The sequence below is a fragment of the Heteronotia binoei genome, chromosome 20 (assembly GCF_032191835.1).
Source record: "Heteronotia binoei isolate CCM8104 ecotype False Entrance Well chromosome 20, APGP_CSIRO_Hbin_v1, whole genome shotgun sequence".
In the NCBI taxonomy this organism is placed as follows: domain Eukaryota; kingdom Metazoa; phylum Chordata; class Lepidosauria; order Squamata; family Gekkonidae; genus Heteronotia; species Heteronotia binoei.
Genome location: NC_083242.1, coordinates 2,390,806 through 2,409,340, shown reverse-complemented (window position 1 = coordinate 2,409,340; position 18,535 = coordinate 2,390,806). Strand labels below are relative to the sequence as shown.

Sequence of the window (18,535 nt, the reverse complement as noted above, 5' to 3'; positions counted from 1 at the left end):
ACAGAGTCACCTGCGGTTACCTATACGAAATGACCGGCACATATTTTAATGTATTTTATGGGCTTTTTCTCTGTTGTATGCTGGTGTTAGCCCCATAAGGGAGAAAGGCAGCTAATATATGCCTTCATATAATAATAATAATAATCTCTCTCTCTCTCTCTCTCTCTCTCGGCTTGACTTCGTGAACGATTTAAGAAGGGTGTAGTAGTCCATGTCTGCTGCAGGCTCGCTGGTGGCTGACAAGACCAATGCGGGACAGGCAGATCCAGCCACAGTGGCTGCAGGGAAAAGTCTGATTTAGGTGCTGTAGCAGTGCGATTCTTCCTCCATCTCCTTTTGTCCTCAAGACCAGCTATGCGTGCGTCCTCAAAGGAAGAGACAGCCTGGTGGATGGTGTGCCTCCATGCTTTGCATAATAATAATAATAATAATACACCTTCAGGCTTGGGTGCCAGGTCCTGTGTTGGAAATTCCTGGAGACTTGGAAGCAGAGCCTGGGGAGGGACCCCCATGCCAGAGATCCCACCCTCTATAGCAGCCATCTCCTCCAGGGGAAAGTGAACTCTGTCGTCTGGTGACCCACTGTAATCACAGGAGACCTGCAGGTCCCACCTGGAAGTTGGCAACCACACCTTCAGGCGGCCCTATTTCACCACGTGCACCTTTGATCTGCATCCAGCTTCAGAGATGTGATTTAAAAAACAAACACTTCGTGGAGCATTTGTCTGGGTCGCTTCCAACGTTTTGATGGAACAAACCCACAGGTTTGTGTGTGTGTGCATACACATATATAAAAATATACGGAAACTACATATATACATGCATATATACATGCATATATATACACACACGCATACAAATAAATAAATAAGCACAAACACAAACAAACACACACACACACACCTTTGGCCATCGAACCTTTAACTCGCATCCCTTCCACCGCACACGTGTCGGCAGCCGTCCTTCGAGCATGCGCAGAGCAGGAGTGAGTCAGGGCGCCGCCGAGCAGGGCCAGAGCCGCCCTTGGACTACAGTTCCCAGAGTCCCCTGCGGAGGAGCGTCCTGCCGCGGCGCCTCCTTCCCGGCAGCTGATTGGCGGGCCGTCCTAGAGCGGTGGGCATCGGCGGCGCTCTAGGCGGCGGTCTCTGTGGGGGGCGCAGGGGCGGTTGCTAGGCTGCGCTGGGGCCTAGTAGGCCGCAGGGGCGGCGCGACCCGTCAGGCCGGCAGGGATGGCGTCTCCGCCGCCGCCGCCGCCTTCTCCCGCTCCGTCGCGGGGCTCGGAGGGCCCGTGCTGCGTGCTGTGCTGCGGGGAGCTGGAGGTGGTGGCGCTGGGCCGCTGCGAGCACCCCATCTGCTACCGCTGCTCCGTGCGCATGAGGGCGCTCTGCGGGGTCCGCTACTGCGCCGTCTGCCGGGAGGAGCTGGCCCAGGTGAGGAGGCCCGGGGAGCCAGCCTGGCCGCCGTCCCGGGAGGTCTCCTGGCCGCGCCGGGAGGGTGGCAACCCCAGGGGAGGGGGATGGCGGGGTTCGGTTCTGCCGGGAGGAGACCCCTGCGGGCGAGGAGCCCATCCCCTCTAGGCCCGGGAGCCATTCCGGGAGATCTCCTGGCCGCGCCGGGAGGGTGGCAACCCCAGGGGAGGGGTGGCGGGGTTCGGTTCTGCCGGGAGGAGCTGGCCAGGGAAGGAGACCCCTGGGGGCAAGGAGCCCATCCCCTCTAGGCCAGGGAGCCATTGCGGGAGATCTCCTGGCCACGCCGGGAGGGTGGCAACCCCAGGGGAGGGGGGATGGCGGGGTTCGGGTCTGCCGGGAGGAGACCCCTGCGGGCGAGGAGCCCATCCCCTCTAGGCCCGGGAGCCATTCCGGGAGATCTCCTGGCCGCGCCGGGAGGGTGGCAACCCCAGGGGAGGGGAATGGCGGGGTTCGGTTCTGCCGGGAGGAGCTGGCCAGGGAAGGAGACCCCTGGGGGCAAGGAGCCCATCCCCTCTAGGCCAGGGAGCCATTGCGGGAGATCTCCTGGCCACGCCGGGAGGGTGGCAACCCCAGGGGAGGGGGGATGGCGGGGTTCGGGTCTGCCGGGAGGAGACCCCTGCGGGCGAGGAGCCCATCCCCTCTAGGCCCGGGAGCCATTCCGGGAGATCTCCTGGCCGCGCCGGGAGGGTGGCAACCCCAGGGGAGGGGAATGGCGGGGTTCGGTTCTGCCGGAAGGAGCTGGCCAGGGGAGGACCCTTGGGGGCGAGGAGCCCATCTCCTCTAGGCCAGGGAGCCATTGCGGGAGATCTCCTGGCCGCACCGGGAGGGTGGCAACCCCAGGGGAGGGGTGGCGGGGTTCGGTTCTGCCGGGAGGAGACCCCTGGGGGCGAGGAGCCCATCCCCTCTAGGCCCGGGAGCCATTCCAGGAGATCTCCTGGCCGCGCCGGGAGGGTGGCAACCCCAGGGGAGGGGTGGCGGGGTTCGGTTCTGCCGGAAGGAGCTGGCCAGGGAAGGAGACCCCTGGGGGCGAGGAGCCCATCCCCTCTAGGCCCGGGAGCCATTCCAGGAGATCTCCTGGCCGCGCTGGGAGGGTGGCAACCCCAGGGGAGGGGTGGCGGGGTTCGGTTCTGCCGGAAGGAGCTGGCCAGGGAAGGAGACCCCTAGGGGCGAGGAGCCCATCCCCTCTAGGCCAGGGAGCCATTGCGGGAGATCTCCTGGCCGCACCGGGAGGTGGCAACCCGAGAGGGAGGGGGAATGGCGCGGTTCGGTTCTGCCGGAAGGAGCTGGCCAAGTGAGGCGACGGGGAGGAGACCCCTGGGGGCGAGGAGCCCCTCTTCTCTAGGCTGGGGGAGCCATCCCGGGAGATCTCCTGGCCCCGCCTGGAGGGTGGCAACCCGAGAGGGTGGGAGATGGCGGGTTTCAGTTCTGCCGGGAGGAGCTGGCAGGTGAGGCAATGGGGTGAGGGTGAGGAGCCCACCCCCTCTAGGCCGGGGGGAGCCATCCCGGGAGATCTCCTGGTCCCGCCGGGAGATTGGCAAGCCGAGGAAGAGGGAGAATGGCGAGTTTCGTTTCTCGAGGCTGCTTGGCCCCGGGTGTCGCCAAGAAAGCGAAACAGAAACCCCCAAGGGAGGAAGGCTTGCTGCGAAATGCAGGGCTCTGGTTGCGTTTACTCGAGAGGAGGATCAATCTGAATGAGAGATGACACCCCCCCTCCCCCCAGTAAAGAAAACCTGGTTGTTGGTTATCCTTGGAAGGATTTGCAACCTGTATGCCGATAGGAGACCAACCCCCATTTTTTAGATGGCATGTTTAAAGGGGGGGGGGGTGTCAACTTGCATTTGAGTACATGCAGGAGGAATTTTCCCAGGATTCCCCCCCCCCAAAAAAAGAGGGAGGTCGTCTTACTTTATGCAAGTTAACAGCACAGCCCTGTCCAAGAATAATATTCGTGTGAGTGCCTAAGAGTGAATAAGAGTGTTAAAGCTCTGCTCACGACCTGAGTTTGATCCCCGGCAGAAGCTGGGTTTTCAGGTAGCCGGCTCGAGGTTGACTCAGCCTTCCATCCTTCCGAGGTGGGTCAGATGAGTCCCCAGCTTGCTGGGGGGGAAAGTGTAGATGACTGGGGAAGGCAATGGCAAACCACCCCGTCAAAAGTCTGCCGTGAAAACGTTGTGAAAGCAACGTCACCCCAGAGTCGGAAACCACTGGTGCTTGCTCAGGGGACCTTTCCTTTTCCTAAGAGTGCACCAGGAAAGCGAAACAGAAACCGCAGGGGGAAGGCCGAAAAGGCTGGCTGCGAAAGGCAAGGCTCTAGTTGGGTTTACTCGAGAGGAGGAACAACCTGAATAGGAGGTGACACCCCCCCAATCTTTTTTTTTTAAAAATACCCTGTTTGTAGTCAAGAAGATGTTTATTATTGGAAGGAACTGTATGCGGATTTGAGACCAACCTCCACTTTGGGATGGCATATCTAAGGGGAGATCAGTTTGCATTTGAGGAAATGCAGGGGGAATCTTCACGGGATTTTCCAAAAAAGGAGGGAGGTCTTACTTTATGCAAGTTAACAGCACAGCCCTGTCCAAGAATAATATTCGTGTGGGTGCCTAAGAGTGCACCAGGAAAGCGAAACAGGGGGAGGCCGAAAAGGCTGACTGTGAAATGCAAGGCTCTAGTTGGGTTTACTCTAGAGGAGGACCGCTAGAATGGGAGACAACTCCCCCCCCCCATTAAAAAAAAAACACCCTGGTTGTAGCCAATAGGATGTTGATCATTGGAAGGGACTGGAGCTTGTATGTGGATTTGAGCCCAGCCCCCACTTTGGGATGGCATATCTAAAGGAGGGAGGAATTTTTACATGATTTTCCAAAAAAGAGGGAGATTGGCTTACTTCATGCATGTTACAGCACGGCGGTCTGCGATAATAATAGTAATGTAGGTGCATGAAATTATTAAGCGGAACAAAGTTTGCATCCAGAATCCTTTAAGACCAAGTTTTGTTCTGAGGGTGTAAGCTTTCGTGAGCATTCACACAAAAGCTGATACCCAGAATAAAACTTGGTTGGTTTTAAACCATATACTCAGATCTGAATTTTGTTGGCTTTAGAGGTGCCAGTGGACTCACACTTTGTTCTGCTGCTTTCGACCAGTACAGCTGCCCTCCTGAATCTCTTCAGAGGGTCTTCTTCCTCCAGGGTGGTGCTCCTTTTGAGTCATTGAATGCTATCAAAGACTTTCAGGTGCCGACATTTTGGGTGTTTTAAAATATTGTTGCCGTCCTTACCTTATTGCTGCCATATTGGCATTGCTCTGTCAGTTTCATGGGTACGCTGCCGCTACTGAATCTCTGCAAATAGTCCGCTTTTACATATTTTCCATTCACTGTGGCTGTAACTGTTATTCGATGTCATTTGGTAGTCGACTTACTGGCAACCCCAAAAGGGCTTTCAAGGTAAGAGAGGCTCAGAAGTGGTTTTCTGTTGCCTGCCCCTGCAAAGCAATCCTGAAAACTACTTTGGCCGTCTCTCATCCAAGTTGTAAGCAGGACGCTGTCCCCGTTTAACTTCTGAGATCCTGGGCCATCCAGTTCAAGGCAAGAGACAAACAGAGGCGGTTTGCTATTGCCTTCCTCTGCGTAGCAACCCTGGTCTTCCTGTGTGGTTTCCCATGCATGTACTAACCTGCTTAGCTTCCAGGTCAGGGTAACCTCTGACGGTGGTGGAGAGCGCCATCAAATCACAGCTGACTTACAGTGACCCCGTGGGGCTTTCAGGGTCAGAGAGAGGCGGTTGACCATTGCCTGCCTCTGCGTAGCTACCTTGGTCTTCCTTGGGTGGTCTCCCATCGAAGCAGGGATGGTGGCTCGGTGGTAGAGCATCTGCTTGGTAAGCAGAGGTCCCAGGTTCAGTCTCCGGCATCTCCAACTCAAAAGGGTCCAGGCAAATAGGCATGAAAAACTGCAGCTTGAGACCCTGGAGAGCGGCTGCCAGTCTGAGCAGACAAGACTGACTTTGATGGACCGAGGGTCTGATTCAGTAGAAGGCAGCTTCATATGTTCATATATGTTCACTAACCAGGGGTGACCTGAGATCTGACGAGATTGAGCTAACCTGAGCTATGACACCCACATATTATAATTGCTGAATTTATTATATTGTGTATTACAGGTTGTTTGTGTGTTATCTCTGTTGTTTGTTGAATGCCTTATGCTGATTACACACACACGCACACACATACCTTAATTCTTGGCAAGAAGGGGGAGGTATGAATGAAGGAGCTAAGTAAAGTTGTGAGCCGCCCTGAGTCCGCTTGTGGAGAGGGCGGGATATAAGCTTAACGTAATAAATAAATAAAGTAAAAAATTGAACTATTTAAGTGTGCGGACTCTTATCTGGGGGTACCGGGTTTGATTCCCCGCTCCTCCACTTGCACCTGCTGGAATGGCCTTGGGTCAGCCAGAGCTCTGGCAGAGGTTGTCCTTGAAAGGGCAGCTGCTGCTGTGAGAGCCCTCTCAACCCACCTCACAGAGTCTGTTGTGGGGGGAGAAGATACAGGAGATTGTAAGCCGCTCTGAGACTCTGATTCAGAGAGAAGGGCGGGGTATAAATCTGCAGTCGTCTTCTTCTTGACAACTGTGGGTACTGTTACTAACAATATTAAAAAGGTAACGGTAGTCCCCTGTGCAAGCTTTCACGTTTTCATGGCAGACTTTTTACGAGGTAGTTTGCCATTGCCTTCCCCAGTCATGAACATATGAAGCTGCCTTCTACTGAATCAGACCCTGGGTCCATCAAAGTCAGTCTTGTCTACTCAGACTGGCAGCGGCTCTCCAGGGTCTCAAGCTGAGGTTTTTCACACCTGTTTGCCTGGACCCTTTTTTGGAGATGCCGGGGATTGAACCTGGGTCCTCTGCTTACCAAGGAGATGCTCTACCACTGAGCCACCGTCCCTCCCCTAACAGTCATCTACTTCACTGTGGGGTTTGTCACCATGTGCCTATTGGTGTGGTTGCAGTATTTGCCTGTTGCTGTGGTTGCAGTATTAATGTTATTCTTGGGGGGGCGGGCTGAGAAGAGCTACCAGGTTCCACAGCTGCTTGGAAGTCTTATCTTCCTCTTTGGCCCCTGTTCAGATTGCACTTTGGGTACTCGAGCATCCTATTCTGCTTTCAGCTGAGTGGAGCCCCCATGTCCACCGGCAGTCCACCTCTGAGTGCCAACTGCTGGGGTTGTGGAACTGCATTTAGCCCAGCTGGGATCTCCTCTTTGACCAGCATCCTATGTGAGCGCACTTGGAAAGGAACTTCACTGGGGGTTATTTCCAAGTTGATGGGCGCAAGATTGGGCTGAGGTTATGGGAAGCTGTGTGCCTGTCCAAAGCAAAGCCATATATGAAGGCTGAAGATTTATACCCCGCCCTTCTCTCTGAATCAGAGACTCAGAGCGGTTCACAATCTCCTACATCTTCTCCCCCCACAACAGGCACCCTGTGAGGTGGGTAGGGCTGAGAGAGCTCTCACAGCAGCTGCCCTTTCAAGGAAAACTCCTGCGAGAGCTCTGGCTGACCCAAGGCCATTCCAGCAGGTGCAAGTGGAGAAGTGGGGAATCAAAACCCGGGTCTCCCAGATTAGAGTCCGCACACGTAACCACTACACCACACTGGCTTTCAATTTGGAGTAGCTAGAATCACATGAAGCAGTGTTCTCTTGCCTGCATCCTCTGTGCTTTGAGTACATGAGGGTGTCCTCCTCCTGTTGAAAGTTTTCAAAATGGATTTGGGGTGTCACCAGCTTTCCAGTCACGCTCTGGGACTGACTCATTGCCAGCCGGTGCCAACAATTTAGCCCTCTAACAAGGAAACCACTTGGTGATGTCAGCTTGCTTCCTCATTCTCTGATAATGCTCCGCGTGTCAGGCAGGCCAAAGGCCCGAGACGGAATACCTTTCCCTGCCTTTGCCACACGAGTCGGCTGATGGTAGTTCAGCCAGACCTGCGAGCTAACTGATTGCGGGCGGGGAGGGGGGTGGAATCCACTGCCAGGGGCTTCCAGACAGCTCTCTTCCTCTCTCAAAAGGCCTGGGAGAGGCTTATCGTGGTTCCCAGTTCCTTATTCGTGATTCCAGCCACAAGTATCGAAGTGCTTGGAAAGTTGGTGCCACCCGGTTCTTGATCGGCATTTCTCCAGGGGAGGGGCACTTGGCTTTGGGACGATTTGTGCAGTACCCCCATTTTAAATCAGGTAACTGCATGAAGGCTTGAGTCCCCTAAATGTGGGGTCCCGAGGCTTGCCTCGAGGTGTAAAGCATTCCAAATACCACCCAGTCTTGGCGGTTGGATTCATGCATGAGAAACTGGAAACCACCCGCTAGTCTCCGGCCGAGCATCAGTCAGCAAAGTGTCAAGATCCCTTGCCGTTGCTTCTGTTTTGTTGTATTACTTGCCATGTCTAGAAGAAACCGAAAGTCTAACGCCTCCGTGAGGGAGGCCAGATTACTCCTTCCCAGCTTGGCCTTCAAGGTTATTGCAACCTGTTATCTCGTGGTGATTTCAGGGTTTTAACAATTTATTAATAACATATGGTTACAATATTTAATTGTCTCTTTTCTATACTAGCCCATATGATATTTCAACCCCCCCTCCCTCCAATATTTGGCTTCCCTGAAGTTATAAATTTAAATTCAATTATAAGGTACCACTAACCAATCAAAGTTCAATACTTTTCTTTTCTCATTAATACTAAAAAATTGTCCAATGTCTTTTTACATTCCACTCTTTCTCCATATATCCTTTAAATTTCTTCCACTCCTTTTTGAATATATCTAAATCATAGTCTCTTAAAATTTTAGTTAATTTGTCCATCTCACTCCACGATAAAACTTTCACAATCCATTTCTCTGGTATTTTTCCCTGTTTCCACAGCTGCGCATACAATGTCCTAGCAGCTGAGAGCAAATACCAAATTAACGTCCTGTCTTCCTTTGGAAATTTTTCTAATTGTAATCCAAGCAAAAAAGTCTCTGCAGTTTTCTTAAAATAATAACCCAAAATTTTGGAGATTTCTTGTTGTATCATCTTCCAAAACTCTTTCGCTTTTTCACAAGTCCACCACATATGAAAGAAAGAACCTTTGTGTTTTCTACATTTCCAACATCTATCCGACATCTTTTTAACTCATCCTAGCCATCTTTTTCGGAGTCATATACCACCTATACATCATCCTAAAACAGTTCTCCTTAATACTCTATCTCGTGGTGATTTCAGACGCGGCTTTGTAGTGTGAGAAAGAAACGAAGTATATCGCAGCGGCTTTGGCTTTCGGATTAATCTCGCGCCTGGAGCAAAAGGTGCACCGGTATCTGATGCACCTACAACCGTACCGCAGTTTCTGACATTGGCTCAGGCCGGTGGCATCGGTCCTATCTTACAAAGAACGCTTATCCCGAACCCGTGGAGAGCCGCTGTTATTGAAGGTAGTTCCCAGATCTGACGTATGGTTCCCATACCGGGAGTCGAACTCAGGCCCCCTGGGTGAAAACCAGGAATCCTGATTCCCAGACCTGGCAGAAGGATGGGCAGAAGGGAGACAGCTGGAGGGCAGTGTCTCTGGTAGAGTCTTGTTCTAGTCCTGCTGTTCTCCCCATCCCTTTTCCCTTCGAAGAAGGGACTCAGACGCTAGCTGGAAATTTGTAACCCTGGCGGCTCACGTTCAGCGCCAGCTGAAACTTCTCGTACTTGTGAAACAAGGACTCTTGCAAGAAGAGGAGAGCGTTTGCCTTGAAACATGGCGTGTGTCCCGGTCAGTGGTTAAGTGTGTGGACTCTTATCTGGGAGAACCGGGTTTGATATCCCACTCCTCCACTTGCACCTGCTGGAATGGCCTTGGGTCAGCCATAGCTCTAATAGAGAGCCACTTTGGTGTAGTGGTTAAGTGTGTGGACTCTTATCTGGGAGAACCGGGTTTGATACCCCACTCCTCCACTTGCACCTGCCGGAATGGCCTTGGGTGAGCCATAGCTCTGGCAGAGGTTGTCCTTGAAAGGGCAGCTGCTGTGAGAGCCCTCTCAGCCCCATCCACCCCACAGGGTGTCTGTTGTGGGGGGAGAAGATATAGGAGACTGTAAGCCACTCTGAGTCTCTGATTCAGGGAGAAGGGTGGGGTATAAATCTGCAATTCTTCTTCTTCTCTTTTTGTTGCTGTCGTTTGCAAAGCGCATTGGCCCCCTGGGGCTCAGGGCTTCCATTAGGGCAGACGAGTTAAGCCATTGTTTCCTGTGCGTGGACAGGGGTGGCGGTGCAGCCTGACCGGGCGAACCTCTCTCTGCAGCGCAGCCGGTTTGCCTGTCACAATCCCCACGGGGCCGTCTGCATCATTCGGGGCTGGAGTACGCAGCACCTGCCCTCTTCCTGGTGTGGGGAAGACAGCCTCTCCCCGAGGGCCTAAACTGGGAGGTGTTTCTCTTGGTGTGCCGCTTTGCAAATCATGTTTTTGGCCTCTTCTCAGAGCAGCTGCCCTCCTGCTCCCTGGCAGTGCAGTCTCGCCTTAGCGTTAGCAGACGGGGTTGCCAACCTCCCAGGAGCATCTGGAGATCCCCCCCCCCCGCTATTGCAACTGATATCCAGACGACAAGGAGAAAGCGGCTGCTTCGGTGGACTCTGGGGCACTGTACTCTGAGGTGGTCCCTCACCTCTTCAAACTCTTCTAGGCTTGCCAATCCCCAGGTGGGGGCAGGGGATCCCCCAGCTTGGAGGGTCATCAGAAAGCGGGGGTGGGGATGTCTCCCGGGCACTGCAGTATTCCCTATGGAGACCGATTCCCATAGGGGATAATGGAGGGTTGACTCGTGGGGCTGGGGGGGGCTGTTTCTTGAGATAGAGGCACCAGATTTTCAGCATAGCATCTGGTGCCTTTCCTCAAAACACCCTCCAGGTTTCAAGTAGATTGGACCAGGGGGTCCAGTTCTATGAGCCCCCAAAGAAGGTGCCCCTATCCTTCATTATTTCCTATGGAAGGAAGGCATTGAAAAGTTGTGCCGTCCCTTGAAATGTGATGGCCAGAACTCCCTTTGGAGTTCAATTATGGTTATCAGAACCTTGCTCCTGGCTCCAACCCCAGTGACTCTTGGCTCCACCCTCAAAGTCTCCTGGCTCCACCCCCAGAGTCCCCAGATATTTCTGAATTGGACTTGGCAACCCTAAACTCTGCCCCCCCCCCAAAAAAAATCTCCTGATATTTCCCACCCCAGAGATGGCAGCCCTATCTTTTAAGTGTTTGCATGCCGTGAAAGTTGGGAATCTCAAAAGAAATTTGGTTTTGTCAAGTAATCCACCATTTCCTTCAGCTCTCGGCCCTGAGCTTGCTGAGGCCCGTTCTGACTCTTTTGCGGGCAGTTCCAGCAGAGATGTCTCCTCTGATTTGATTCCTGTTTCACCGTGCTGCGTTTGAGCCCCCATTTCTTTGGGCGAGGAATCGCAAGAGAAGGTCACCGGAGGGAGGGAGGGAGGGAGGTCGTAGTGTGGGCTGCTCTGCGCCGAGTCATCTCACAACGGGGCACAGCGTCTTCTCCAAATCCACTCTCGGGCCCAGCAAGCCTTCAGGCGTTCTCTTTAGTCGCTTCCGGCAGGGGTGCCAATGGGGAAGTTTCTGCCTGGGCGTGCACACGAGGCGGCTTGGGATTGTGCCAGCTTCCTTGGCACGAATGGTCGTTTCCTTTGCCCTTCCTGCGGCCGCCATACGGAATGATGTCACACTTGTTCAGTATGCAGCAGCATGGAATCAAAGCTCGTCTACGACCTTCCTTATCTGAGTAAAGGTTGAGAAAGCCTGATGCCTGGGTATTTATTGCTGGCTTGCTTGGGTCTTCCCTTCCCAGTGCAAAGGTTTTGGTGCTGTACCCTGACCTGGGCAGCTCAGGCTAGCCCCATCTCAGAAGCTTATCAGGGTCAGCCCTGGTTAGTGTTTGGAAGCCAGGGTCGCTATGCAAAGGCAGGCAATACTCCCTCTAAGCTGTGGAGTCTTATGAGCAAAAATTTTGCTTTGTGAGCTACCGGGTTTAAAAGTTGTGAGAACATAAGAGAAGCCCTGTTGGATCAGGCCAGTGGCCCCTCCAGTCCAACATTCTGTGTCACATAAGAACAGAAGAGAAGCCCTGTTGGATCAGGCCACTGGCCCATCCAGTCCAACACTCTGTGTCACATAAGAACATAAGAGAAGCCCTGTTGGATCAGGCCAATGGCCCCTCCAGTCCAACACTCTGTGTCACATAAGAACAGAAGAGAAGCCCTGTTGGATCAGGCCAGTGGCCCCTCCAGTCCAACACTCTGTGTCACATAAGAACATAAGAGAAGCCATGTTGGATCAGGCCAATGGCCCATCCATTCCAACACTCTGTGTCACATAAGAACAGAAGAGAAGCCCTGTTGGATCAGGCCAATAGCCCATCCAATGCAACACTCTGTGTCACAGAAGAACATAAGAGAAGCCATGTTGGATCAGGCCAATGGCTCATCCAGTCCAACACTCTGTGTCACAAAAGAACACAGGAGAAGCCCTGTTGGGTCAGGCCAGTGGCCCCTCCAGTCCAACACTTTGTATCACATAAGAACATAAGAGAAGCCAAGTTTGATCAGGCCAATGACCCATCCAGTCCAACACTCTTTGTCAGATAAAAACATAAGAGAAGCCCTGTTGGTCAGGCCAATGGCCCATCCAGTCCAACACTCTGTGTCACATAAGAACACAAGAGAAGCCATGTTGGATCAGGCCAATGGCCCCTCCAGTCCAACACTCTATGTCACACAGTGGCCAATATATGTGTGTGTTCATACACACACACACACAAACTGTGGCTAATAGCCACTGATGGACCTCTGCTCCATATTTTTATCCAATCCCCTCTGAAAGCTGTCTATGCTTGTAGCCGCCGCCACCTCCTGTGGCAGTGAATTCCACATGTTAATCCCCCTTTGGGTGAAGAAGTACTTCCTTTTATCCGTTCTAACCCGACTGCTCAGCAATTTCATCGAATGCCCACGAGTTCTTGTATTGTGAGAAAGGGAGAAAAGGACTTCTTTCTCTGCTTTCTCCATCCCACGCATAATCTCGTAAACCTCTATCATGTCACCCCGCAGTCGACGTCACACATTTATGTTTTAGCGCAGGAAAAATGTGTCGAGTTTGTGTCTTGCAAACACGCACGCTGGATTTCCATCAATAAGTATTAACGTGAGTCATCGCGCTGGGCATCTCCCCTCTTCCGGGGCACTGGCAGTTTCCCGTCTTTGCTATACTTTGAATCCAGTGGCATCTTTTAAGCCTAGCAAAGTTTTATTCCGCGTCGAAGCTTCCGTGTGCACGCAGGCTTTTAAAGAAGCGTTGGTCTTCAGGGTGCCCTGAGCTTAAACTTGTTTCTGCTGCTTCAGACCAACATGGGGACCTGTCTGAGTTCCCTTCAGGACACTGGAAAGAGTGTCCTGCTGCATAGAAAGAGGGAGCTGCTGCATAAATTAGTTTGCTCCGAGGCCATTTTTCCTGCGCTAAGACATAAATGTGTGAGCCAGAGGCAAAAAAACCTATGAGCTAGCTCACACTTAGCTCAGCTTAGAGGGAACACTGGCAGGCAACGGCCAACCCCCTCTGAACGCCTCTTGCCTTGAAAACCCCGCGGGGGGTTAAAGCCTTTTCCTCCACCCCACTGGCTGTGTTGCGCTGCAGGGGATCTCTAAATCTGGGGGGCGGGGAGAGGAGATCCTTGCATTGGGCTGCTCAAGATGAGATTTCTTGTTTCCAGCAGCCGGAAAATCCAGCTCATAAAACACTTCAGGGAGTTTGTGTCTTGCAAGCACGCAAGCTAGATTTCCATCAATAAGTATTAACGTGAGTCATCGCACCGGGCATTTCCCCTCTTCCGGGGCACTGGCAGTTTCCCATCTTTGCTATACTTTGAGTCCAGCGACACCTTTTAAGCCTAGCAAAGTTTTATTCCACGTATAAGCTTTTGTGTGCACTCAGGCTTCGAAAGAAGCGTTGGTCTTCGGGGTTCTGCTGCTTCAGACCAACATGGGGACTTGTCTGAGTTCCCTTCAGGACACTGGAAAGAGTCAAACTAGCTTCTGCCATGCCTCACAGCCCGCCCTCTCCCTCTGAGACGCAATTGTGAGTTTGCATTTAGACCTGGACCGTCCGGCTCCTTGTTTGCAAAGTACCAGAGCCGGGTCGCCGAGATCCCGTTATGTCATCGCTCTAGCCGCTCCCGAGAAATGGCACTTTCCGGTAGGAATGTGGAAGCGATCAGAAAAGGCTGGCAGGATCGGAAATCGTTGAGCGAGGGCAGCAACCTTTCCACCCTGGCCTATCTGTAGCTGGCATCAGCTCAGGGCGTGTCGGGCACCGTCTGTGAAATCCTGAATGGCACAGGCCTTTCCGAGCTCCGTTGTCCTGTCGCAGCCTCTTGGGCCACTTGGCTGGTGCGCAGAAAGCAGCCTTGAGTGTTCCAAATGAGAAACACATGTGGAAGGCCTCGGCAAAGCCCAGAGCCTGTAGCTTGCGCTCACTAGGCGTGGTTTTTGGGGACGAGTGTTTTTCAGGCAGAGCACGGGTCTGCCCTTCCCGGTGACAAAGAGGGATAGGAGCCTGCAGAAAATTTCTGGTAGCACCTGGCGTCAATCGCTTGGCGCAGGCGACTGCCGGAGCAGCCTGTCGCCGCGTTTCTGCTTCAGCTGGCTTCCTCTTCTGTGACTCAGCTTGTCCCCATAGGCTCTTCGTTCCGCGGCAGGCAGGAAGTACCACAATCCTGCCACTGGACCTGGTGATATTTTCTCCCCTCCTCCTGTCCAAGTTAAGTGACGTCCTCCATTTATTCTTGGAGCTGCGTGTCGCTAGCCGGAGGCTGAAATCTCAGCGCGGCTGAGCTGCGGCTCTCTTGAGTGTGCTAGGAGGGGAAAGACCTGTGTTTTCCATTAATTCCATCTGACGTTGAATGTCTAGGAGAAGTGCCTGGGAACAGGACCCTTGGTTTCCACGGGGCACGCTCCTTAGCCCTCGCTGTGAATGATGGGAACATCCCGGTGTACAATAGCCAACGGCCGCCCTCCTCAATGCCCCGAAACTGGCCAGGCAGTGAGATAGAAGAGAATGAGACTTGAGAGGGCCGGTTGTTTGATCGGTGCCCCGGTTGAGCCTTTTCGCCTTCATGCCAACCTGTCTTCAGACTTTTGGCTTTGTCTGGGACGGCAGGCAGCTTCCCGCTTGCCTTGAAAAGCTGTTCGGCCAGGGAATGTTTCCCGTGAAGTTGGTGTGATCGTTTCTCTAACTCCCCTCTCGGTATTCTTCGTAGGTGGTCTTTGGGAGGAAGCTGACGTCCTTTTCAACGATACCCCTCAATCAACTGCAGCATGAAAAGAAATATGACATCTATTTTACTGATGCAAAAGTTTATGCTCTCTATAGGTAAACGCCCCCCCACACACACACACACTTTGGCTACTTCCCTTGGGTATTCTGGGTTGGGGTTAGGGAGTGGGCGGAGGGGGGTTACATTTTCCTCTGGACGTAACTCTATTGCCCAGTGCTGGTTTGTAGGGCTTACCCCAGAAGGACATAAGCAGAGCCCTGCTGAATCAGACCAGTAGTCCATCTAGGTCAGCATTCTGTCTCACACAGGGGCCACCCAGTTCCTATGAAGGGCCAACAACAGGGCAGAGAGGCCAAGGCCCTGAGAAGACCATCAGAAGATCCCTGCTGGATCAGACCAGGGAGGGTCCATCCAGTCCAGCCTCCTGTCTCACACAGGGGCCAACCAGTTCCTCTGAAGGGTCAACAACAGGGCAGAGAGGCTGAGGCCTTCCCCTGAGGAGAACATCAGAAGAGCCCTGCTGGATCAGACCAGGGAGGGTCCATCTAGTCCAGCCTCCTGTCTCACCCAGTGGCCAACCAGTTCCTCTGAAGGGTCAACAACAGGGCAGAGAGGCTGAGGCCTTCCTCTGAGAAGAGCATCAGAAGAGCCCTGCTGGATCAGACCAGGGAGGGTCCATCTAGTCCTGCCTCACACAGTGGCCAACCAGTTCCTCTGGAGGGTCAACAACAGGGCAGAGAGGCCGAGGTCTTCCCCTGAGAAAAACATCAGAAGAACCCTGCTGGTCAGACCAGGGAGGGTCCATCTAGGGCAGCCTCCTGCCTCACACAGCAGCCAAGGAGTTCCAAGTGGACAAAGGCTGCCTGGTTTTGTCCAGACTCTGCCCAGAAACCAACTTGTACGTGGGATGGAAGGAAGCGAGCTAGTCATGCCCCAGAATGGGAGGTTGTGAGTAACCCCTGAGGCTTGCACATGAGGGGGGGGGGTGTCCTGCCGTGCCAACCTTTGTCTTTCCCCCCCCCTTTTCTCCTAGGAAACTCTTACAGCACGAATGCCCGCTGTGCCCGGATGCCAGGCCTTTTGCCACCGTCGTGGAGCTGGAGCAGCACATGAGGAAGCAGCACGAGCTCTTCTGTTGCAGGCTGTGCGTGAAACACCTGAAGGCAAGTGGCCAGCCGCAGGTCTCCTCCTCCCCGGGGGCCTCCGCAAGCCCCTCCTCCCCGGCACGTAACCGAAGGGCCCTGCCTTCTCTTTCAGATCTTCACGTACGAGCGCAAGTGGTATTCGCGCAAGGACCTCGCCCGGCACCGGATCCACGGGGACCCCGACGACACCTCCCACCGCGGGCACCCCCTCTGCAAGTTCTGCGACGAGCGCTACTTGGACAACGACGAGCTGCTGAAACACCTGAGGAGGGATCACTACTTCTGCCACTTCTGCGACTCGGAGGGGGCCCAGGAGTATTACAGGTGGGGGGCCGGGAGAGGAGCTTCAGGAACGGGCTGCCCCTTCTCAAATCCTTTCACCCGGGGGTGGCCAACGGTAGCCCTCCAGTTGTTTTTTGCCTACAACTCCCATCAGCCCCAGCCATCGGCCATGCTGGCTGGGGCTGACGAGAGTTGTAGGCAAAATTTATTTATTTATTATTTATTTATTTCATTTATATCCCGCCCTCCCCCACCACGGCAGGCTCAGGGCGGCTAACAACATTCTACAATCATACAATAACAAGTAAAACCTTAAAATTACAATATAGAGCAATAAAACATTAAAATATTAACTTAAAACCAATCCAGTAATACAGTTGTGATGCGGTATAGATCTTTAGACCGCATTGGCGGACCCTTGGTTACCGTTTTTCCTAGCAGTCCGAGTATGCTAATTTAAAAAGGGTGGTCTTGCAGGCCCTGCGGAACTGTTCAAGGTTCCTCAGGGCCCGCACCTCCTCTGGGAGTCGGTTCCACAGGGTAGGGGCCGCGATCGAAAAGGCCCGTGCTCTGGTACTCTGATATTTAATTTCCTTCGGCCCAGGGGCAGTCATTAGGTTTTTCCCGGTTGACCTCAGTGCTCTCTGGGGTTCGTATGGGGAAAGACGGTCCCAAAAAACATCTGGAGAGCTACCGTTGGCCACCCCTGCTTTAAGCCTCTTTACCCCCACCCCACACCCGGTAGTTGAATTGAGATTCTGTTCCCCGTTGCACTTAGCGGTCTGTTGAGTCCCAGGATCCTCCTAGTCCAGGGGTCCCCAACCCTCGGGCCATTAACCACTACTGGGCCATGGCTTTTGAGCAGCTGGGCCGTGAGAGCCAGTTTGGTGTAGGAGAGCCAGCAGGGCTATTTTTCTAGCAGGAGCTCCTCTGCATGTTAGGCCACGCCCCCCTGATGTAGCCGATCCTCCAAGAGAGCAGGGGTGGCCAACGGTATCTCTCCAGATGTTTTCTTTTGCCTACAACTCCCATCAGCCCCAGCCAGCATGGCCAATGGCTGGGGCTGATGAGAGTTGTAGGCAAAAAAAAAATACCTGGAGAGCTACCGTTGGCGACCCCTGGCTTAGAGGGCTCTTAGTACAGGGCCTACTGTAAGCTCCAGGATGATTGGCTGCATCAGGGGGCGTGTGGCCTAATATGCAGAGGAGCTCCTACTAGAAAAAGAGCCCTGAGAGCCAGTTTGGTGTAGTGGTGAAGTGCGCAGACTCTTATCTGGGAGAACCGGATTTGATTCCCCACTCCTCCCCTTGCAGCTGCTGGAATGGCCTTGGGTCAGCCAGAGCTCTCTTATCTGGGAGAACCGGGTTTGATTCCCCACTCCACCACTTGCAGCTGCTGGAATGGCCTTGGGTCAGCCAGAACTCTCTTATCTGGGAGAACCGGGTTTGATTCCTCCACTCTTCCATTTGCAGCTGCCGGAATGGCCTTGGGTCAGCCAGAGCTCTGGCAGAGGTTGTCCTTGAAAGAACAGCTTCTGGGGAGAACTCTCTTAGCCCCACCCACCTGTTGTGGGGGAGGAAAGTAGAGGAGATTGTAAGCTGCTCTGAGACTCTGAGTGGAGGGTGGACTATAAATCCAATGTTTTCTTCTTCTATAATCATTTCATTATATATTACAATGAGGTAATAAGAAGAAGACAACGACATTGGATTTATATTCTGTCCTCTATTCCAGATTTCAGAGTCTCAGAGCAGCTCACAATCTCCTTTACCTTGCTCTCCCAAAGCACACATCCTGTGAAGTGGGTGGGGCTAAGAGAGCTCTCCCAGCAGCTGCCGTTTCAAGGACAACTCTGTGAGAGGTATGGCTGATCCAAGATCATTCCAGCAGCTGCAGCTGCAGGTGGAGGAGTGGGGAATCAAACCCAGTTCTCCCACATAGGAGTCTGCACACTGAACCACCATGCCAAACTAATAGAAATAAAGTTCACAATTGTATCATCCCAAAACCATCACACACACACATCCCAGTCCCTGGAAAAATTGTCTTCCACAAAACCAGTCCCTGGTGCCAAAAAGGTTGGGGACCACTGCCCTAGTCCACTGATGGACTTTGAATGCCAAGGGGATGGCTAGTGCACGGTTGATATTTGGATCTTGTGCTAGTGCACGGTTGATATTCGGATCTTGTGCTAGTGCACGGTTGATATTCGGATCTTATGCGAGTGCACGGTTGATATTCGGATCCTGTGTGAGTGCACGGTTGATATTCGGATCTTGCTGTGGGGGTCAGG

General features: G+C 53.3%; 1 protein-coding gene across 1 annotated transcript in view; it reads left to right on the top strand.

Moving 5' to 3' along the window:
• Positions 1 to 1,229: 1,229 nt before the first annotated feature.
• Positions 1,230 to 18,535, top strand: part of ZNF598 (zinc finger protein 598, E3 ubiquitin ligase) — a 34,931-nt gene continuing 17,625 nt past the window's right edge. The window contains exons 1-4 of the mRNA XM_060261008.1: positions 1,230 to 1,430; positions 14,798 to 14,910; positions 15,849 to 15,978; positions 16,073 to 16,284. Coding sequence (XP_060116991.1) covers positions 1,230 to 1,430; positions 14,798 to 14,910; positions 15,849 to 15,978; positions 16,073 to 16,284 — 656 coding nt within the window. The remainder of the gene's footprint in view (positions 1,431 to 14,797; positions 14,911 to 15,848; positions 15,979 to 16,072; positions 16,285 to 18,535) is intronic.